The sequence below is a fragment of the Urocampus carinirostris genome, chromosome 20 (genome assembly GCF_059441175.1).
Source record: "Urocampus carinirostris isolate Australia breed hairy pipefish chromosome 20, RoL_Ucar_1.0, whole genome shotgun sequence".
Lineage (NCBI taxonomy): Eukaryota > Metazoa > Chordata > Actinopteri > Syngnathiformes > Syngnathidae > Urocampus > Urocampus carinirostris.
Window position 1 is genome coordinate 24,434,353 of NC_142368.1, and position 23,466 is coordinate 24,457,818.

At 41.0% G+C, this 23,466-nt stretch overlaps 1 protein-coding gene across 1 annotated transcript in view; it reads right to left on the reverse strand.

Annotated features, from left to right (window-relative positions):
• Window positions 1-23,466, reverse strand: part of LOC148346680 (tyrosine-protein phosphatase non-receptor type 14-like) — a 76,764-nt gene that overhangs the window by 36,772 nt on the left and 16,526 nt on the right. The window contains exons 2-3 of the mRNA XM_088325081.1: window positions 19,918-20,315; window positions 15,605-15,780 (exon numbers count right to left, since the gene is read on the reverse strand). Coding sequence (XP_088181207.1) covers window positions 15,605-15,780; window positions 19,918-20,091 — 350 coding nt within the window. The 5' untranslated portion in view covers window positions 20,092-20,315. The remainder of the gene's footprint in view (window positions 1-15,604; window positions 15,781-19,917; window positions 20,316-23,466) is intronic.

A 23,466-nucleotide genomic window follows, 5' to 3' on the forward strand; every position in this document is an offset into this window, starting at 1 on the left:
AATTCGACTCTGTGGGGATCGCCGAGGCCACCGGCACTTTCACAACAATGCGCTCTCCAGTCCAAGAAGTTTCCCAGCTCTTTTCTCGTCCAGTTTTAGCCCTCGGCTAGCATTTGTCTTTAAAAAAATGGCCACACAAGGAGGAAGGCGAGCGAAACCGTTTCAATTATTTCACCCCGTTTCCTGTTTATCGCTATGGCGACTGTGGGCCATGTCTTTCCAGCGTGGTCTCTAAGGCATACTTCCCCACAGCTTGTCACAGACCAGAGGTGGGTAGTAACGAGTTACGTTTACTCCGTTACATTTACTTGAGTAAGTTTTGGGACATTTTGTACTCCCGGGAGTATTTTTAAATCACAACACTTTTTACTTTTACTTGAGTAGATTTGTGAAAAAGAAACTGCACTCTTACTCCACTACATTAGACTACATTGAAGCCGTTACTAAGTATCTTAAATCCCCTCCATGTAAATACACGCATTTTTCTAAATCCTTTGCTTGCTTTTTTCTCTTCGATGTCCCCTGAGTGCTAACCACTGTGCAGCCCAAGCCCCACCCCGCAGCGTCACATACCAAGCAGGTGGCTGTTTTAAACAAACCGTCGTGTGTGTTCATACATGGTGCCCAAAGGTTAAAATAAAAAACAACTCCACAGACATCAAACTTACACTGTATTATTGTGATTTTATTTACTTTACCTTTCAAAAGGTTGCTATATTATTTTTATAAATGCATGCTAATTTTCATTGCACTCTTTCTGTTGGCCAGATAAGGGGCACATTATGCAGCTTTTTTGTTATGTTTTACAATGCTTTAAATTAAAAATAAAATGTCATGAAACAAATTGGGTTTGTTAATTGAATTTCTTTAATTTTATCAAAACAATTAAACATTGCGTAATTTCATTAAAAAACTTGAGGCGGTATCCTACAACAGAGTCATTCTCCACAGGATGTACTGCAATCAACTTATACAATAGGATGATATAGCTACTTAATGCGTTCATTATAAGGCTTTTATTTAGCTATTATTTTTTTGCGGCTCCCAACCAATTGGGTTTTTTTTTTTTTTTTTTGGTCCAATATGGCTCTTTCAACATTTTGGGGTGCCAACCTCTTAGCTCGCTTGTTGTTGTGCCTCCAGTCTATTAAAAATATTATTTGAGCTTTAAATGTGCTACTTGTGCTTCATTTAATTATTTAATTCATACTATTATAATTTTATTGTGTTTAAGCACTTTCATCTCCCTTGTTTTTTTATCTAGTTTTAAGTTGAATGCAATTTATTCTTGATTCGATGGATTATGATGATTTGATGATCTGATTGAATAGTTAAAATAATAAATCAGACGTTGCTCCAGTTACTTAAGTTTTTTTTCACTTTTACTCAAGTCATTATTTGAATTGCTACTTTTTAACTTTTACTTGAGTAACATTATCCTGAAGTAACAGTACTTTTACTTGATTCAAATCTTTTGCTACATTACCCACCTTTGTCACGGATCAACAGATGTCTGCTTGTGGCTCTTTGTTTGGAAATATCCTTGAAAAGAAAATGCAAAACATCTTTGTGGTTGATGATTTATGTGACTTACTCACTGCCAGATGTTTTCAAGAAACAGCTGCTGATTCACTCAATTGCTCCAGTTGAGATTCGACTTTTTTCGTTGATGACGACACAGAGCTTATTACTATGTAATTCGTTGATACCGGGGGGGTCTCCAACTCATTTTAATCTTGGGACCACTCTAACCCGAATTTAATCCCAGTAAAGGCTATTAAGACTATTCTTCACGGGACATAGACAAATATACATTTTTAGTGTTTATTGTATAAATATGAACATGTCCAACCGAAAGCAGTTAACATCGTTAAACCTTAATAACAAATGACGAGTCGTTTGATTATCCATCCATCCATTATCTTCCGCTTATTCGAGGTCGGGTAGCGGGGTGGAGCAGCCTTAAAAGAGAAGCCCAGACGTCCCTATCCCCAGCCACCTCCTCCAGCTCATCCGACGGGATCCTGAGGCATTTCCAAGCCAGCCGGGAAACATAGTCAATAGTCAATGCGGAGGAGCAGTGGCTCAACACAGAGTCCCTCCCGATGACTGAGCTTCTCACCTTATCTCTAAGGGAAAACCCAGACACCCTGCGGCGGAAACTTATTTCGGCCACTTGTATCCGGGATCGTGTTCTTTCGGTCATGACCCAAAGTGCATGACCATAGGTGAAGGTAGGAACGTAGGTCGACCGGTAGATCGAGAGCTTTGCCTTTCGGCTCAGCTCCCTCTTCACCACGACGGACCGGTACAGGGTCCGAATGACGGCAGACGCTGCACCGACCCATCTGTCGATCTCCCGTTCAATCATTTGATTATTTTGTTGATTAATCAGATGAAATGAAAAAGGCTTCAATTGTAATCCTTGTATTCTAAAACAGAACATGATTTCAAATAAACATTGTACGAAACATGGACCATTTCCATTTAAAAGCAATAAAAGAAGCCAAAAACGTTATTAAATTATAAACCTAAAAAATAGCAACCATCACATTTTCATACCTTTGGTGAAAAAAAGTAAAAATATAGCATGTGGCCCTTTTTTGAAGGGACAGTCTTTCCAGCGTGGTCTCTAAGGCAAGTATGTGACCACTAAATGTCACTGTCTCTCTTTGTCAATCTCTCTTTCTCCTTCTAAGTCATTCTTTTTTTTTCTCTCACTCTCAGTTTATTTCTCCCTTTTTCTGTCTCTTTCTCTTTTGTTTCCCTCTCTTCCTTTTTTCTCTTTCTTTTTTTCTCTATCTTTCTCTATTTTTCTCTTCTCCATTTCTCCTTCTCCTTTTGTATTTTTTCTCTATCTCTTTTTCTCTTTCTTTCTTGTTATCACTCTTACTCGTTTTCTTCCCCTCTATTTCTCTTTTTTCTTTCTCTCTATATTTCTTTCTCGCCATTTCTTTCCTCGTTTAATTGTTTTTCTTACTCTCCATTTCTGTCTTTCTTTCTTTCTCCTTAGCCGACTAGTCTGACCCCGTGAGGTTTTTGTTTTCTACTATGTGCCCCCAAAGCTAAACTGAGTTTGACGACCCTGCTTTAGAAGATAGCGAACATGATTTAATACTTGTTGAAAAAAAGACTGAAGAGTTTTCATTCATACCTTTTAAGTGAAGATTTTAATCGTAATTTTTGTAAAAAGGTTTGGATCTTCCAAGTGTTCAATATTGAGATTGCTGCGGTGAGTATTTGGTTATCTGCCATGTTGTTTTTATTTTTACACTGTTTCCTGATGTATAAAAAAAAATACCGTAAGCTGGCTACGGTAAGACAGGAGGGTCGAAATAAAAGACATAAGCAAACCAAATCTCCACGACTCTGTGTTAAAATGACATTGTGGGTGCATAATACCCTCTTTTCATAGACGACACCCTTTTACGCCTTCATATTGACTCTTTTGTGCATTTTTTTTCTTTCAATTTCATCTCAGCCATGTTTTCCCTTTTTTTAGCTCCTCTCGGCGCATAGCGGCGGGCCTATAATCTGACCTCCTCCCTCACCCTGTCATTACACCCGTTGGCTAAGATGCCATTCCGTTCCCGTGGCAACCCTCTAATTAGCTAGGCCGCATGGCCGCTGCAGTGCGAAAAGGGGAATGGGTGGGCGGAGTTTGATGCGGTCAAGAAAGGAAGAGCCAAAACTATCCGACTATTGTGGACTTTGTTTATACAGAGGGTTAGATGACGGGACTGACAGGAAGATTTTAAAACGACTGTGGATGCAAAAGTGCAGTAAAATCAGGTCCACAAAAATATGTTGAACTATGAAGCTCAAACTCTCTCCAGGGTTAGTGCACCTTTTACATGGCCAAATTCCAGCACTTTTAAGGCCAATTTTAAAATTGTTCCAGTACGTTTAAAGAAGGAAATCCATCACCTGTCTAAAGAATGTTTTAGGGTTTTCTGTTCACTTTTATAACTAAAATAAAGTCGCTATCTGGCTGCTAGCACACACTTTGTGCTATTATGAGCTTTTTCTATCTATAACCTACTATCTTGGAAGCACGGCAGCGCAGTGGTTAGCGCGTCTGCGGCACAGTTATAAGGTCTCGGGAACCTCCTGTGTGGGTTCAAATCCAGCTACCGGACTTACTGTGCGGAGTTTGTATGTTCTCCCCGTGCTTGCGTGGGTTTCCTCCGGGCACTCCGGTTTCCTCCCACATTCCAAAGACATGCATTTCAGGTGGATTGGCCGGTCCAAATTGTCCCTAGGTGTGAATGAGCGGGCGAGTTGTCTGTCCCTGTGTGCCCTGCGATTGGCTGGCAACCAGTTCAGGGTGTCCCCTGCCCACTGCCCGATGATTGCTGGGTCGGGCTCCAGCACCCCCGCGACCCTACTGAGGATAAGCCGTGCAGCTAATGAGATGATCTTTTTGTGTCAATGGGCTGCTATAGACTGACATGAACTCTGCCATTCTGCTTCAACAATGCTTCCGTGGTTTGGCTACACATGTTTACAAACATGGAAAGGGATGTATAGGTGTAATAATTGCGTTCAATATAGACGGCAAAAAAGTACTGTTTGTATAAAAAGCTGAGAAATTTTCCGTATTTGGACTTATTTTAATGATGATCATTGCATTCAATGGACTCCTGATTTTTTGCTCATTGTTTTACTTAATTTGATTTGTATATTTTGCATTGTTTTCTGAAGATCTGTGTTAACATTAGTTAAATTAAAATTGTAAATAGTTTTTCTTTTGCACATTATTATTATTTTTTGCACTGAGATTCAATATTTTTGTTCATATTTCATTATTTTGCCTTTTCAGGGATTTTGTGTTTTTGTTCGATATTAATTCTGTTCAGCGTGTAGATCTGTAGATATGTTACATTATGTTTCATGTGTTTTTCAGGGTTGCCCTCTAAAACATATGAAATTAATAATTACTAAATAACTTTTGATGCATAATGTATAATTTTTGATTAAATATAACTTTAAAAAAAATGTGAACCATCTCATAAAGGCATCGGATTTTACCAAAAAAAATGGAATTGAGCTCTGCAGGTTAAAATTGGCCCAGTTGAGACTTCCAACCGGCAAAGTGCTACTTTAGCACCTCAGTCCTCGTGGGAACACAAAGAGCCCTTTATACAGAGAAAAGCTTCAAAACTTCGAGCAAGACCCGACCAGAGCACATGTCCAAGGAGGCCTTTTGTGCGATGGGCCAGTGAACATATGTGTGCATATGCTCATGTGTGCAAGTGCCAGCTAACACTTGCAGCAAAACTAAGCCATGCCTCCTACCAGCCATGAGCGTATATGTATGGGAGGTCACCAGAATCTGTGTTTAAGAACAATTGAAACCAACCCCTCTCAACTATCAATCAAATAACTGCGTTGTGACCTGGAAAAGGGGATACTTTTTTAACCCACATGTTTGAGCTGTGAAAATGCATGGACTTAAAGGCATTTGTGGCTAAAATAAACACCATAATCGCAACAACGAGGCACTCTAAAGCAATAGCACCAGGCTGAAGACCTTGGATGCTGAGTGGTCCTATTTAAAAAAAATAAAAAATACGCAGCTTTTTTTCCTATCATCCTCCATTGGGGCAGGTAATCCATAAATCGGCAAATATTAAAATTAACTGAAACTGAAAGAGGGTTCGTACAACTTTTTCATGGCCAAATTAAAACACATTTTAAGGACTTTCATAGCCAATTTTCCAACTACTCCATAAAAAAAGAAATAAAGTGTGAATCATGTATTTTGCTGATCCACAAATATATCTGTGATTTACATGAGCAATGTTTAATCTTGCATGTGAATTTATCAAGACGTATGAAAAATCTGTTTGTGGATCGTAAAAATATGTGTGTGAATATGCTTGAGATAAATAATAATAATAATAATAATAATAATAATAATAATAATAATAGATAAATCTCTTCTTATATAAGATGTTGGGTAAAAAGACAGTAATATGTAGCTTACATTTTCAGTTGCAGGAAATTCTTATCTTTGCAATTCACCACTAAGAAACACAACCGTAACTTTTTGCATGGTTCATGATAAGTTTCCATAATTGATACGTAATCCTTGCACTTATAAAAATGTCATAATACCGTGGTTAGGTGTAGCATGCACTTGGCCAGTGTTGGCATTATTTTTGAGCAAAGTTGTTGAGAAAAATGGCAACGATTTCAAGCATTCACAATATTTTTTTTATGTTATTTGATGTTCAAATAAGTACTCAAATATCTGATTTCCCAGTATTGACAGTCAATAGTCCATGCAAGCATATAATTGTTTTGATGGCTCACACTTTTTAATGACGCCTCCACTAGCTAAAAATGTCATTGTCCCCAAAAAGTATTATAACGACTGAAAAAAAAAAAAAAAAAAAAAAAAAAAAAAAAAACTTCAAGGAGGTTTTGACAGCTGCACAGAAGTAAAGGAGAGACAGATGAATGGAAGGCCGGACGGTGAGAGGAGAGAGAACGAGCGTCGGGTTACACATCAGTCTCGGCCTCTGCATCAAAGTGCTGATTCAACAACCATCACTTTCTTGTGTCTAAGGTTCGCCGCTTCGCTACATCAAACACAACACTGTGGAGAGGCCGCATGGAACACCGGTCATCCTTTAGCACGCCACATGTTGTGGGTTCATTTTTAGGACTACACCAGGAAGTCTTACAATTCCGGTTCCAGGCCATTTTCTGACTAGAGTTGAGGAAATACTTGGAAATAAGTATAGCTTGTAGCTTTAGGGGAAACCAAAAAGAAAAAAACAAAAACAACTCCTACCTACTGGTTCTTTAGGCTAAAGCCATTTCTAAAAACAAAAACACTCACTGGTTTTGCTAGTGGTCGATCAGGGAAACAATATACCCAAAGAAAAAACGTATTCATACTGTGTTTACAATAAAAAAACGATGAATATAGGCTTGTGTGCGGTAAGCTAAACGTAATTACACTAAAGTTCAAACCGAAAAAACAAAAAAGAGAAGGCAGCGAGTCTTAACCATAAAAATGACATGGAGAAAACTAAAATGAAAAATGTGGCTGAAGATATCTACATTCTCCAACCAACGCTTGTTTTCTACTTTTTTGATAAGTGTGATTCCCCTCAGAATCTTCGACCCAGAAGCTGTTGAAAAACAAGAAATGAGGCTCGATTTTAGCGGGGAAAACACATACTAAGACCAACGCCATTCTGCATCGGTACCTTATATCCATTGAGCCAAAAAAATAGAATATAGTCTGTCGTTTTTTTTAATTGATTTGAAACAATTGTTTGATTATCAAATTCCACTCATTAATTTCTACGATAACACAATTTAGCAAATGTTCTAAATCCTCCAAATTAATAAGATTAAATGCCCATCTGTATCTTAGAATAGGGGTGGGAAAACTAAAGTCCAATGTGGCCCACATTGGGCCTGTCGGAATTTTTAATCTGGCCCGCCGAACAATCCTAGTAAAAAATGAAATAATAAAACATGTAAAGGAGAATAAAATTCTACTAATTAAAATGGTTGTTGTACCCAGTTTTGCTTTGGTTGTCACCAAAATTACATTTTTCATAAAACATTAATGTGCACTGCTCTCAGTGCCGACATTGAAATGGCTGTTACATTCTTATGTCATGATTACTGATTCGGGGCACCTGCGGCTGCCCCGGTGGCGCCAAAAGCCCTGGTCGCTGATTGGCTCCTTGCCACTTTTTAAACCCCCCGACTCTCTGTTACCGGCATCCGATCGTTGCGAACCTTCAGCTCCCGCTAAGGCAAGCAATCCGAACCTGACTCACTGTTTTTTGACTCCCGTACGTTTCCCGGCTTCGACCTGTTTCCGTTTGATCACGTCTCTGCTCCTGCGCCCCGACAACCCGACCTGCTTTTCCCTCTTCGACACCACTATCGCTCGCCAGAGAAGTGCCACGTCCCGAGCGACCTGCTCCCCACAATCAACGATCACTGGATCGTGGGTGCCAGCTTACGTCTCCTTTCTCAATAAAACTAAGAAACTAACGCAATTGGGTTCCCGTCTCCGTTCCTGGTGCCTGACAGAATCATCCTGCCCGTTAGAAGGGGAAACTCACCGGGCGGTTGGAGTTGTCCGGTTGAGTTCCGTCCACACCCCGATCTCCCCGACCGGAAGGCCAATGCTCCAGGTGCACCTTCGGAGTCCCGGGTCAACCCAGCCCCTGTCCGCCCTTGTGGACTCGGGCGCGGAGGTCAATGTCCTGGACGTGGCCTTCGCCCTGAGATTGGGGATTAAGTATGTTCCCCTTCCAACACCAGTTCCTGCCCAAGCTCTGGACGGTCATCTATTGGGCACGGCAACACAAGTTACAGAGCCGGTGGAGATGATACTGTCTGGGAACCACCGCAAGCGGATACGTTTCCACCTGCTTCCTCCGCCCGGTCAACCGCTCGTCCTGGGACACCCGTGGCTGATTAAGCACTATCCTTGCTTGGACTGGCGGACGGGGGCGGTTCTGGCGTGAGGTGCTGAATGCCACCGGACCTGTCTGCACGCTGCCTCTCATCATGTCCGCTTCAAGCCTCCTCCCGCAACGCCCGATCTGTGCAAGGTTCCCGTCTGCATGCCTGATCCGCCTGTCTGCCTGTCTGGCTCGTCCGCCTGTCCACCTGCCATGCCCGTCTGTCCGCCTGCCATGCCTCCCGCCAGGCCTCCCGCCAGGCCTGTTTGTTGATCCGCCATGCCGGTCTGCCTGCCTGATTCACCTGTCCGCCTGTCCGACTCTTCTGCTGGCCAGTCTGACTCGTCTGCTCGTCCGTCTGGTCCGTCTGCTCGCCCGTCTGCCCGCCCGTCTGCCCGCCCGTTCGGCCCGTCATGCCTCCCGCCAGGTCTGTTTGTTGGTCCGCCGTGCCGGCCTGCCTGCCTGATTCACCTGTCCGCCTGTCCGACTCTTCTGCTCGCCAGTCTGACTCGTCTGCTCGTCCATCTGGTCCGTCTGCTCGCCTGTCTGCCTGCCCGTCCGGCCCGTCTGCTTGCCCGTCTTGTTCGTCTGCCCGCCCGTCCGGCTCTTCTGCCCGCCCGTCCGGCTTGTCCACCCGCCAGTCCGACAATTTGTCCATCCGCCTGCCCGACGCTTCATTCCCCCGCCCGCCTGATGCTGCGTCCGGCTGCCCGCCCGATGCTCCGGCCGCCTGCCCGCCCGACGCTTCGTCTGCCAGCCTGTCTCGACGTCCGCCCGTCCGCCTGCCTCGACGTCCGCCCGTCCGCCTGCCTCAACATCCACCCGTCTGCCTGCCTCCCCACCTGTCTCGAAGTACGTCCCTCCGCCTGTCTCAACGTCCGTCCGTCCACCTGCCTTCCCGCCGGTCTCGAAGTCCTTCCGTCAGCCTGTATCAAGTCCATCTGTCCGCCTGCCATCCCGCCTGTCTCGACGTCCGTCCACCCGCCTGTCCCGACGTCCGTCTGCCTGCTCACCCGTCTGTGACATCCGTCTGCAACATCCGTCTGTCCGGCTACGACGCCTGCCTGTCAGCTCGGTCTCCTCCGGGCCCTGCTTCTGCCCCACTTCCTGATGCTGATGATGGTGCCTCGGTTCACTCGGAGGAGTTTTGAATTTTTCTTTCCTGCCGGTTGGATTACTTTTTGTCTTTTTGCATTCCTGTTTTTTGGGACTTCTGGAGCCGTCCCCTGAGGGGGGGGGCTCTGTCATAATTACTGATTCGGGGCACCTGCGGTTGCTCCGGTGCCGCCAACAGCCCTGGTCGCTGATTGGCTCCTTGCCACTTTTTAAACCCGCCGGCTCCCCGTTACCGGCGTCCGATCGTTGCGAACCTTCAGCTCCCGCTAAGGCAAGCCTTTCGAACCTGACTCCCTGTTTTTTGACTTCTGTACGTTTCCCGACTTCGACTCGTTTCCGTTTGATCACGTCTCTGCTCCTGCGCCCCGACAACCCGACCTGCTTTTCCCTCTTCGACACCGCTATCGCCCGCCAGAGAAGTGCCACTTCCGCGTCCCGAGCGACCTGCTCCCCACTGGATCGTGGGTGCCAGCTTATGTCTCCTTTCTCAATAAAACTAAGAAACTAACGCAATTGGGTTCCCGTCTCCGTTCCTAGTGACTGACATCTTAAGTACTTCCCATTTTTTATTAAGTATTTATTTTATTTAATCAAGATACCAAACAAATTTTGTGCAAGAAAAAATACCCTTCTGAGCTATCACGATTGGATTTTGAGTTTTTTTAATGCATGTTTAAAATTTAGTGCTTAAAACAGAGGTCTGATATATTACTTTGCTTTGAGCGTTTCAAAACCAATTTGCGGAAGGTCATCAATTTGTAAACAATTTCTGCATCAATATTTATCCATAAACAAACCCAATTTGATATTTATTATCAATTATTACATTTATGATCATCTTTTTTGACAGGATTTGCTGAGTCAGCAGATACAGAAAGTCAACCAGTCTATAATTTTTCTCCTCATGGCCCCATCCCTTTGACAATTTTTTTAACATAAATTGGCCCATAACTTAATAAGTTACCCCAACTCCGTCAGATTAGCTGATAAAAAAGGATTACAGGGTTTCCTCCAGCGCTTGGCTTTTTATGCTATACAATGAATAATAATGGCAGATCGACCTGAGATCAATATTTGTATAAATCAAATTCTCTACCCTGCAGCTAAACACCGGATTTAACTAGATTACTGGAATAAAAGACTTATCAGTCAGGAAAACAACGTCTTTCTCTTGGGTGGCAGTAGCTCAGGAGGTAGAGCAGTTGTCTTAGGACCCTTGATTCCAGGCTCCTCCGAACTGAATGTCGATGTGTCCTTGGGCAAGACACCGAACCCTAATTCCCCCAATAGGCAGGTAGGAGTATGTGTGTGCGTGTGAATGGGTAAAGTGTGAGGTAAAGTGTGAAGTACATTGTGAAGCGATTTGGAGGTCTTCCATGTCTGAATAACAGCCGTATACAAATGCAGTCCATTTACCATTTCAAAGTAGCATCACCAACTAGTGGCCTGGCATGCATTTTTTTGCAGTTCTAAAAGCACGTCATCCTCTTTTTGTGAGCTTGTTGGCAAATCAACATCCATGTCATGCCTTCCCCTAAGTGTGGCGCACAAACTTTGGGACTGTGAGGATTGTTTACAAGCCTGAAGTGAGCGGGGAAGGGCTGTTAGGAGAGGGAAGACTTTCCCAAACCCTCGGGCAGCGCGTAGGAGCCCACAATGCGCCGCATTGTGATGAAGTCCTCTGACAGCGCTTGTGCAGCTGGCTTCTACGAGAATTTTTGCGAGGTGTGTGAGCTGAAGCCAGCATGCGTTCATGAATGTGTGTGTGTTGAGTAAACCAGACATCAGCTCCTTTCTTCAATCCCCCTTTTCCCCCTTTTTTTGCACTTCTGCTTAGAGGAATGTGTGGTCCGCCTCCTACGCTGGCCGGCTGTGCCAACATTCCTGACTCACACAAGAGAAAAAAAGAGAAGGGAAGGAGTGAAAGGGAACTAAAGACGAGAATCGAATGAAAATGAGCTGGCGACCCCATACCGCAGTATGTACGGGCATGCTAAAAGGAAGACCAAAGGGGGAGATGGTAGCCTCCTGTTGCCAAAATTTCCCCTCTGTCCTCTTCATAAACTCTTAACCCCCCCTCCCATAGACACACACACATGCACGTACACAGCATAAAAGGCAGCAGAGGATTCCTGGAATACCAACCCTTTAACAGAGCAGATCGTGGCGTCTGCAGAACAAACCTCTCCAACGAAGTCAGGCTGATCAGTCTCATGACCAAATGAAACCATCTACACTACCAGCACAGAATTAAAAAAAATATGTCCGCCTTTTCACAGGTGGAAACGTCACTCTCTTCCTACACTATACCCTTGTGTCTTTTTACAAAAATGGCAACCTTTTTACAATACCAAACATGGTATGAGCAGGCAGTGGTGGTCTTTGAGGCCGACATAATGAGCATGCTGTGTTTTTTAAACAACCACAAAGCTTTTGGGGAGGTCCCCTTATCCGAATTCTAACGTTGAAAATTGCCATAGCTGTGGTACTGCGATAGAATGTTTTTGGCAGTGCATATTCAAAAACAGTCATTTTTATTCATTAAGTCGGTTGTAAAGATGAAGGCTCTTCCTTTTCAGATGTGAAGAATCAGATTATTTTTGATTTGTTTCAGCCTTATAATTTAAGAAGGGAGAAGAGATTTGCACTTTGTTGACATCTGTAAATAACTCTTTTTGAAACCCATATTTTGTATCTGCACACCAGAACTTGACTAAGAGGCAAAACAACTAAATGAAATTTACTATAAAAGGAAATGTGAATTTTTTTTTTATATAGTTAATTAAACATTTGGGAACATTTTGACAAATTCTCCCAAAACTCAGAATTCTTGCTTCACACATTTCTATTTGTTGGGCATATCTTTAGGGTCATCAGTTCCTGATTAGTTTTAAGTTGAAAATGCACACTTTTTGGTCGAAAAAAAGTAAACATTTTTAGCCCAAAACCATTTGTTTACTTTTGTAAAAATAATTCTTAAATATTTTCTGACTCATGTGTGCCGGACCAGTAATAAATTATATCTAAATTTTTCATACAATGTTTAATTTCTTATAATGTTTTGTTTGAAATCCAACTCATGATTGACAACATAATTGACGGATTAATCTAATAATAAAATAATCCCCTAGATAGACTTGACTAAACGATTGTTTATAAAATCCTACCAATTTGGAACCTGTAGACTTCCTTTGCTGGCATTTATAACTAATACCACATTACACAACCAAAACAAACACACATATAGAGTCAAAAGATGTCAGTAAGTAATGCCAATTGTCTGTAAAATCCCACATAGTTATTGTGTTCACTCTATTTATCTGATGTGTATTCTTAAGATATACCACTTTGCAGAAAAATAACCAAACTGTGACAAAAAAATAATATATGGGGGTCAAAAAAGTTCAATGCATGCTGGGGAACTCATGCAAACACACACCTTATGATCATGTACAGTACTGTAATTAATGCTTTATACGTTCTCGGGCACGTCTTTAATTCAATTACAAAGTCAAGAGCCGTGACCCTCTGTCAACCCTCTCGCCACAAATTCAGCAGTTGGGTGTCAGTGATGCGTGTGCGCGTACAAGTCGTCCGCATTGCACGCTGACCCCCGGACGGCCTCTCACATCTGCTTGCCACTCAACCAAACGTTGGCGCACAAGCGCGGAACGCAGGAAGACAGCTGTCGCTGACGTTTATCAAGGCGCATTAAGGCACGTAAGAGTGGATTTAACAAGCGCGTGCCTTGTTCTTGGTTAGGGTAAGCATCAAGGAGCCAATGTTTTGAAAAATCGGTAGCAGAATCCTGTGGGCTGTTGAATGAGCAACCACAACAAACACCAATAATTTGAAGCAAGTAGTGATTGAGTACTCCAGTCAATCACAAAGGGGAGTCATGTGACCACCACAACAACTGCGTTTAGCTCGCCCTCTCCTGTTGTGCCAACACCAGAGCTGTGATAGAAAAGGCCCAGGATCGAATCCACTTCCTGTGTTCAGAAAAAACAACCTGCTGGTGTCCTTCTACGGAGCCACAAAATGGTAGGCTCGATGTACGACAGCAGACAAAAGAACCTTACAGAGAATCATCAACACAGCCAGGAAAATCATCAGCGGCTTTCTGACCATCTGGACAATATCTTCGGTTTGCGCTATTGCAACAGGGTAACATCATTATTAACTCATTTAGTGCCATAAATCATTGTCCCTGAGTGCCAAAACGTAAAAAAAAACGTTTTTGTTCTTTTATTTAAAACAATTCTCTATCTCAAGCTTGAGAAATGAAATTGAGAGAAACAGAACTGGAGTAATAGTGGAACTGAGCAAGCGTGTGGATAAGAGAGTACTCGGTTGGTTTGGACACATGGAGAGGATGAATGAGGAGCGAATGTTGAAGAGGATCTACAGAGCAGAAGTAAATGGAAGGAGACCAAGAGGAAGGCCGCGATTGACGTGGATGGATGGTGTTATGAGTGCACTGCAAGAAAGAGGTCCAATTGTAGTGGAAGCTAGAGCTCTTGTTGGTGATAGGAATGAGTGGAGAGGTGTTTTAAAGGGATAGTGGGATGTTTGGACGTGTTATAAGGGATGGGCAGGGCACCTGTATGATGCGGCAGGGGTAAAACAGTGAAAGCTGTCAGTCCCTGCTGTTGAACGGAGTGTGTTGTGTCACCCTGACCCGAGTGACATGGCCACTTTCTCGTGTCCCGTTTCATCTGGAGGGACGAAAGTATGACCAACTTGGGTGCCGAGGTGCTTAACTTGTTTGGGTGTCTGGGCATTTGGGTTCGCCATGGTCCAAAAAGTTTTGTGTGTGTTTTTTGCTCCTTTTTCCCTTTTTTTATTTTCTTTGTTTTTGAATGTGTTTGTCTTGCTGTCGGTCACCCCTCTTGAGGGATATGACCAGGGTAGATAGCTAGATTAAAAAATATATAATTAAGGGTCTGCCACTGCTCATTAGTAAGCATCAAGCCTCAGGGAAAGATTTCAATATGATAAATCACTATTAGATGGCACAAGTGGCTTTGATTAGATCTTTGTTCACACATCGAGGAAGTAAACACTTCCTTGTATTGCTTCCTGTATGCAGCAATTGAGACTGTGTGGGCACCCCCTTGTGTGAACGAAATTGTGAGATCATCGGGCGCTAAAAGGTTTTTGCAAAGTTCATGCATCGCTTTTGTATAAGTTCAGTGTTCTTGCATTAAAATGTTATTTTGCAAGGAAAGTGCCCTTGTGTTTATGGAAAGCCTTGTTTAGATATTGGATAAAAGCCATTTTTATCAATTTTATTAGAAAAGAGTAGTTTCATCATCAACTGATGTTTACCTAACAATGGTAAAAGCTAGAAAACTTACTTTTTTTTTCTAAAGAAACGTAAAGATTTAACCCCTTAACATTAAGGGGTTGGCAAACAAAGTCTTGTCTTCACTATGTCACCTGTCACTGAAATACGCCACATATCATTGGAAAGCTTAAACTATAATGACCATTTTAAAATATACTCACTCCAAAAAACATCATAATCAGTCTGAAACAAGATACCCGAAAACTATAAAGCCGCTATTGCTCACCTATAATGTCTCCTGGGAGTCAGCTCATGATACGATTTCCCGCAAATATAGTGTGGTTACATTCATCAAAGGCCAGTGATATCTAACGGAGTAAAGTATTTACCCTAAAACATATAATAATGCCAACGGATTAAAAAAAAAATCCACCTAAAAGCATTCCTGCAATGTTTAACGAGCATCGTTGTATCTGTCTGTTTGGCTTCATTACTCCCCATTAAAAATAAATAGAGTTGTCAGAATAGTATCAACACTTCTCTTAGGCCCTGACCTTGTGATTGACAAAGCTCCTAGCCAATTGCGAGCTTTTTTTAAAGCGGTCCTTAGCCTGTGATAACCTAATAGGGCCTGTATTGAAAACAACGTCATGACCAGTTCAGCTTCAAAAAATTTATTCTGTTATTTTGCACAGCTGATTCTCAGGTAGATAATATCCGGGGGGGGGAAATAATGATATAGCTGTTATTTTACCTTGTGGCTTCCTGTTCCAAGCGGGATACATTGGGCACATAGAACATGACCCCAAAGAAGAGAAGCGGCTCATTGCCGAATTTGTCCAGCTGTTTTTTGAGGGGCTTTTCCAACTCGACCCAACGCTGTGCAGGGGTTTGGGTCTTTCCTTGGAACCACAGGCCAAAGTAGTGAGTCTAAGGCCAAGAAGTGAAAAGAAAAAAATGCACATCAGAAGGAATATTCATTATCATAGGAAGAATTCAGGAGAAAAATAAGGGGGAAATGTCATAGCTACCACTTTATCAGACCTGAGCATAACTGCCTACCTAAGGTTATTGAGAACGTTTAAACTTTAAGCTGTTTAACTAAAGAATTGCTTTTATAAAAAGAATATCGCATGACTCAAAGTAAAATGGGAGGTAAAACTGGAATAATTTGAATATACAACATCAACAATACAAGAATCTTTATAGCTTAAAAAAATCCTTCCACTAAAGCAATACCTTGTTTATCGCAGGGGTTACCTTCCAAAAAGAACCTGTGACAGGCAAAAACCTTTAAGTACAAACTTGTTTCATTGTTTATAGAATAAGTATACAATTAAATACTGCATTATACACTTAAAACAAAGGACAAACCCTTTTTACAGGCTCAAGCATTAGTTTAACAAATAAAAGTACGGTCAAAAAATAACAAGCAGAGAGATTGTTTAGCCAATCAAAATCCAGAACACAATGCACATGCAAATCTATGAAGCCGTGAAAAGTAAATTGCGTTATAGCAAGGGATTACTCTTTATGATATGGTTACGATATAATGAATAAACACATTTTCTGTAAATATTTATAATTATTAGTCTTTTCTCCAAATATTATTGCCTTATGTATATTATCGTAGTTAAAATATGGGAGAAGAGGATCCATATATTAATATTTCAATATATGTAAAGTGGAAGCAGACACTACTACACTATTATTATTGTAAAAATGAAGTACGGGTGTGATTTAGTATCTTTTTTTCTTCTTCTCTCCTTTTTTTAAACAGATTTTTGTTTCCTTTTATCTTCTAATTTTTGATCTGGGATTGCCCAGGACACACCACAGAAAATGGTGTCCCTACGACCCTAGTGGTTAAGGGATCCAATACAATACAAATACAATGATGTATATGCGTGTACTGTTTATACAACAAAACAATGATAATTTATTGTGTTTTGCTAAGAGATGATTCATAATACTTGGTCTTTTGGAAAGTTTCATTTAAACTGGTTTGCTCAGAAACAAATAAAAAAACTAGAACTCAATGCAGTAAAATAAACATGTTTAATCCATGTATTTTTAGTGATTATATTGTAATTACGGTAGATGATGTTAAAAACTATGGATTTCTTAACCATATGTATGTACCGTACCACTACCAATATCAGAATAGTTATGATTTCAATATATTTACAGCCCAAAAATATACAGTTCAGCCTAATGTATTATTAAGAAACTGTCCATGCAAAATTAGATCAATGTCATAGCTTTCCCATGAGACCTTCAGTATAAAACCTTCCAATCATGTAATCCAAAATATCCTTTAAAATAAACACACATTGGCCTTTTCCCTCAAGGCAAGTGAGCATTTTGTGAGCTTGTAAAACACCGTGACGTGACTTGATCATCCTTGTGACGTGAAGGAGCCTGCAAAAGTAACATTTGTTTTTTTTTCTGTTAGCGTATGTGTCACCACTTTCCAAACACCTGCTTTGTGCAAACACTATACAGTAATGCCTTCTACACTTGTAAAATGCAGCAAAAAAGCTGATACAGCTGCAAAGACGCACGTCGGCACAGTGACCCCCCCACCCACCATCAGTCAAAGAAAATCCCCTTCACACGCAAGAGCAGCAAATTCTTGCGTAAACAATAATGGAGATCAACAGCCAAGGAGCTGAGGCATCACTAATTCTATTTCACAAGGGTCGGTCGGGACCCTATGGCTCCTTTCATGGGTAAGTCTGGCTAAGAGCTAAAATGGAACATGCAAATGTATTTTTTGAATTGATATACACGGAGCCGATCATGGTATGTGCAAAGCCGAGATGGCACTAAATTCTAATGGGGTTCGGTCCAGTATCTTTATGACAATTTACAGTCAAAGAATTACACCAACAGACCCCGTTTTGCCTGGAAATCGCTAAATAATCCTTCAGACGGGAGCTCATTAAACAATCTATTTTTATTGTTGAGACAATTTATGATGAAAAGCTACATAAGAAAGATAGCAAAACACCCAGGGCAACTTGATTGAGTGAGCTGTAGGAATGGTCGGAGCTATACATGCAGCACACACATTCTTTTTCCTATCCCACTGCCGTCTGCTCTGAAGGTAAATATGTACAGTATGTATCTTTGTTTTGGGACATTTATACAAAAGAACTTTGCTTGCACTATGTTTTGAAAACATTATTTGGAACAAAAATGACAGTAAAAATGAGACTCAACACTTTTAGGTAATTGCGTGAGGGAGACAAATTGTGTGTCTCATATTGATATGGGGCAGAGGTATATTATTATTTCTTAGAGTTTATCAAAATATCAAACGACAAACAGTGAAAAAAAATGTGCTAAAGAATTTGTCAAGACAGCGTGTTTGGAGGTTTTGTTGAATTTTGTCGTAAAATCTATGTTAAAGGTATGGCTCTTTCAAAAAAAAAAAAAAAAAAAAAATATATATATATATATATATATATATATATATATATATTAATAGCTCTTTGGGTCAAAAAGGTTCCTGACCCCTGCTTACTGCTTAATCAGTGTTGTAAAATAATAGATCTCTGTGGTTTCTTTTTTAACAGAAATTTGGATTTTCTATCAAGTGCTAACTGCTTAGTGCTAGTGTTTGTGTTGGCGACGATAGCCGCTAACGCTAGTGGCGGGCGATACAGTGTTTGGATCATATACCTTTGCAATGCATGAGGAAAATAAGATATCTTAAACTTGTAATATGTATTAATATGTAAATATACACGCAGACATATGTGCATATTATACAGTCGCCCTTTAACATGGGAGCTACTTTCATCACAAGAAATTCAAGATACGAGATGTCTTTCGGGAAAAAATCTTGGATACTCCATTAGCAAACGCTGATTTCCTTCATTGTAAGTGCTCATAATAAACTCGCATTTTAATTTTTTAGTATCATCTTATCTATTGTACAAGTATATTACCATGGTAAAATCATTACCCTAATTAAATGTGTTAATAGTATTTGAGAAGATATGTTTTATATCTATGTAGGGTTAACTTGGATAATTTCAGAGGGCTAGGATTGGATTAATTGGTTTTCGGTTATTTCTTATTTCAAACAAACTGTTCGAGATTCGTGAAATTCTAGATATGAGCTAAATCCAAGAACAAATTTATCTCGTAAGTAGAGGTGTCACTGTATTTAATTTTATATTTGTTTATTAAAGGACCATTTCAAACAATTGGTTTTGAAACATTCATAATTAAAGCAAATTAATATTATATGCCCTTTTTTTCAAACACTAAGTTTAATAAGATAAATTAACCCAAATGCAAAAGTGTTTTCTTGACATATTTACATTTGCGGTGTTTATTCTTGTGTCTGTATTTATCAAGACATGTGATTTCCAGATCTTGAGTAAACCTTAAATCTATTTGTGGATCTGAACAAATTTTGTGTAAATATTTCTTAGAAAAATCTCTCCCCATATACTGTAGGCATTTTCAAATACTTTCACATAAAACTTCTTCTTAGATAGTTACTTTCCCTGGGAACTAGTTACTTTTACTATATAGTAATACAGTTAATAACTTGGTTACCTTTTGGAAGAAATAGTGAGTAACTATAACTAACTATTTATTTAAAGTCACGTGCCCAACACTGTTTCCCACTAGGAAACGCTACCTTAATTTTTTGCATGGTCCATAACAAATATCTATAATTGAGACGTAATTCTTGCACAGTGACACATGTCAAAGTACCCTGTTTATGTGGAGCATACACCTGTTCTCTTGGGCGGGAGCCCTAGGGCGCAATGACGCTTCTTAATACAATGCCATACAAACAGATGCCAGCTGCCGTTGATCACGAGGAAAGAAGGAATGCAATGGAAAAGCGAAGCACACTTGTTGAGAAACATGTCAACAATTTTAAGCATTTACAAGCACTTTTCAATCATTGAAAACACAACATTAGAATTGAAGCATTTCCAAGGAATTCAAGCACCCATTCCAACCCTGAGCTCCAGAGCTGATTGTTGCCGACCCCGTGATAGGGAATAAAAATGTAAAAAAAACATTTAAAAGCCTCACCTCACGTAGTTCGAGTCGCTGCGCCACAGCTTCCAGGCATTCCTGCCCCGTGCTCTCCACCGAAAGAGTACATTCGATCACGTTATTGTCCAGTAGGCGGATGCGCGTCACAAAATAGTTCTTGCTCAGGACATTGTAGCGCCTGGTGCGCCGCAGCTTCAGTCCGAAGGGCATGGCAAGTTCAAGAGTCACGGCAAAGATGGGGGAGAGAAGGAAAAATAGAAAGAGAGCGGCAAAGAGGGTAGCGAGAGAAGGAGGGGGAGGTATTAGGCCGCTTTTGGGAACAGGCCGTGGCCCCCTTCACTCTCGAGCCCCACCGGGCCGCACCACCGCCTGAAGTGAAGCTCCCTGGAAAGAAGCTGGCCCATTCCCAAGGGATGAGGACAGGTGGACTGGTGCTGCAAGACAGAAAACGGGGCAAATGTCAACAAATGCTGACTTCCACAAATTATAATAGACTTAGAGCAGTGTTTTTTTTTTTTTAAATCAATGTAGCCAGTACTCTGGGTTCGTACACCTTAGATGGCCAAAACTAAGCTCTTTTCAAGCACTTTCAAGGACAATTTTTCAATTCTTCCAGTGCCTCCAAAGGAAAAAAATCCAGTGCCGGTCATAAGAGCGTTTTTTTTTTGTAGACTTCGATGCCTTCAACAAAGTCAGCATTTTCCTGCTAGCACATACTTTGCGCTCATTTGAGTTGTTCCTATCTATAATCTACCATATTTTTGTGTCAATTAGCTGCTTTTCATTGACACAAATTCTAGCGTTCTACTTCAACATTGCGCGCGAAGCTAGGCTACGTCACACTTGTTTACAAACACAGAAAGGCCTCAATAGGTGTTGAGTAATAATTCAGTTATATACGGAAGAGAAAAAAAGAAAGTACTGTAGGTATAAAAACAGAAAAATGAGCCAAAATTTGACTCATTCTAATTAAATTGATTGCTCCGAAGCAGAGTCCAATCAGTCTATCGATCGACTGCTGATCTTTTACATTTTTGAATTTCTCATTTTTTGTGTTTTCTGTGACTTAATCGGTAAAAATAGACTTGCAATTAGTCATTTGTTTTTGCATGTTATCATTTTTAATAGCACTAAAGAGTTCCTGTTTTTAATTTGTATTTGATTGTTCTATATTTTCAGTGATTTTGTGTTGTGGTTCGTCTTTAAATACGTTGAGTGTTAAAAAATTGTTTTGTATTTAACCTTTTTTTGTAGATCTGTGAATATTTAGATATATGTATTATGTTTTTAAGGGATCCCTGGCAAAATATATAATTTATGAATTGCTAAATACGGTGCTTTGGTGGTTAGCGAGCAGCCCCACGATGCATAAGTCCAGGGTTCTATTCCAGCTACCGCAGCTACCTATGCAAAGTTTGCATGTTTTCCCCATGCCTGCATGGGTTTCCCACAATCCAGAAATATGCCAGGTTAATAGGCCAGACACAATTGTCCCTAGGTGTGAATGAATAGTGTATGTCTGTGTGCCATGCAACTGGCTAGCAACCAGTTAAAGGTGTCCCCTGCCCACTGCTCAAGAATGACTGACATGGGCCCTGCACCCTAGTGATGATAGGCGGCGCAGATAGTGGATGGATGGATGGACCGATAATGTGATGCATAATGGTTTAGTACAATTGATAATATATCATTTGGGAGACAAAAGAGGGCTCTTTTCAGTGAACCGAGCCAAAAGAGCCGTTTTTCTAAATAGAGCGGTCCTCTTGGGTGCGACCAGTAGGGGGGCGGTGACACTTCACATGACAACGCCATAATGACAAGCCACCAGAGCTGGCGTGTCGGCGTCATTTTCACAGGTTTTTTTTTTTTCATTTATTGCGTTGTCTATAGGGTCAGACTGCCAAGAAACATAGCAATGGCAACAACTTTAAGCATTTCCCTCACCTTGAAAGCATTACAAGCATTTTCAAGGATTTCAAGGACCTGTACGAACGCTGTGTTTATCTTAAAAGAACAAAATGAATGTTAAGTAGAAGAATGTGTGTAAAAAGAATGCTTGAATGATCAGAGGGGAGGTGCAGAATCAATGAAGTGGATCTGTGGATGTGTTGTTTCTTGTCCCGGGAACTGGCAACGTAGCGATGATAGTCAATTTGGACGTCCGCCCAGATTCCTTTAGTCTCCGAATCGCAAAACAAGGCACACCTGACCGAAGCATGAAGCACGAGCAATAAAATATAAACTACAAAGTGGATTCCTAATATCAATGTTTGGTGAGCTTTAAAAATGTTGACACTGCTAAAAAAAAATACAGAATGGCATTGCATTTTTCAGAGTAGCGTAAAACTAAGGAATTTGTGTTTTGTATCAACTGGAAAGCAACAAAATCCAAACAAGGAGTAATTTACTAGCCTTGAATTACAGATGTCCTGCTGACCTGAAGGGGACACTGACAAAGCGTACCAAATTTGGCAAAAGCATCACATACTTTTGTAGTGTAGCAAACAAACACAGACATGCGCTAACACGGGTGCACCGCGAACACACACCAGAACAACAAAAACACAGTGCAAGGTTAGCCAAGGACCAGACTGCAGTTTAACACATTCTACAGCTAGTAATCAGTGTCACACAGTGAAAAATGCGGCTGGGTCAAGACAGGCAGACAGAAAATAAGACAATAGCTTAGTAAACGTATAAGGTTCCAAATTTATTCAAAGCCGTGAACGTTTGAAAGTTTGCTCACTGTAATCTTGCGGCGTGACAAGGAGTTGTTATTCTTTTCCACTGTATCAAGTTTCGGCTGAATTTACAAGTAAACATTCTGCTGAGTAGCACTGAGCAATAAATTGAATTTGTCACTTCAAAAATCAAAAACATTAAAATGATCTTTATTGTAAACTTTGCAAACCGTCAAAATTCAAAAATTTGAATGTGATAGTAAAACATGTTGCTTACTATCAAACTATGATAGTTAAAGAAATTGTTTGACTTAAATTAGGTTATGCTCAAGATATAAATAACAATTTTTTTCACTAGCTTTGAGTTAATTTTGAGGTGAAGTGATTTAAAACCAGTGACACAATACTTTTGTTCATGCTTTGGACAATAATTGTCCATAAGTATAAAAGATATTGTCAATTTGAAGAGTGACAATTGCAGGAGTTGTCACGGTTGCCCATTTCCTTGACTTGGCCCCGTCCGTTTGGCGCCAGCTGCGGCTCGTTGCTTGATTGGCTTCCCTCCTATTTAAACTCTCATTCACACCTTGTCAGTCCGTCAACGAACCTCTGTACCTGCAAGACGGGTATTTTGACTCTGTCCGGTATCATGCACGTGTGTCCTGTCTGGTATCGATCCTGTCTGTCTCGTCCTGTCTGATATCTGTCTCCAGTCTCCAGTATCGGGTATCGATCCAGTCTATCTCGTCCTGTTTAATATCTGACTCCAGTTTCCAGTACCTGGTATCAAACCCGTCTATCTCGTCCTGTCTGATATCTGACTCCAGTCTCCAGTATCCGGTATCGATCCCCCCTGTCTCGTCCTGTCCAATATCTTGTGCCAGTCTCCAGTCTCCAGTATCCG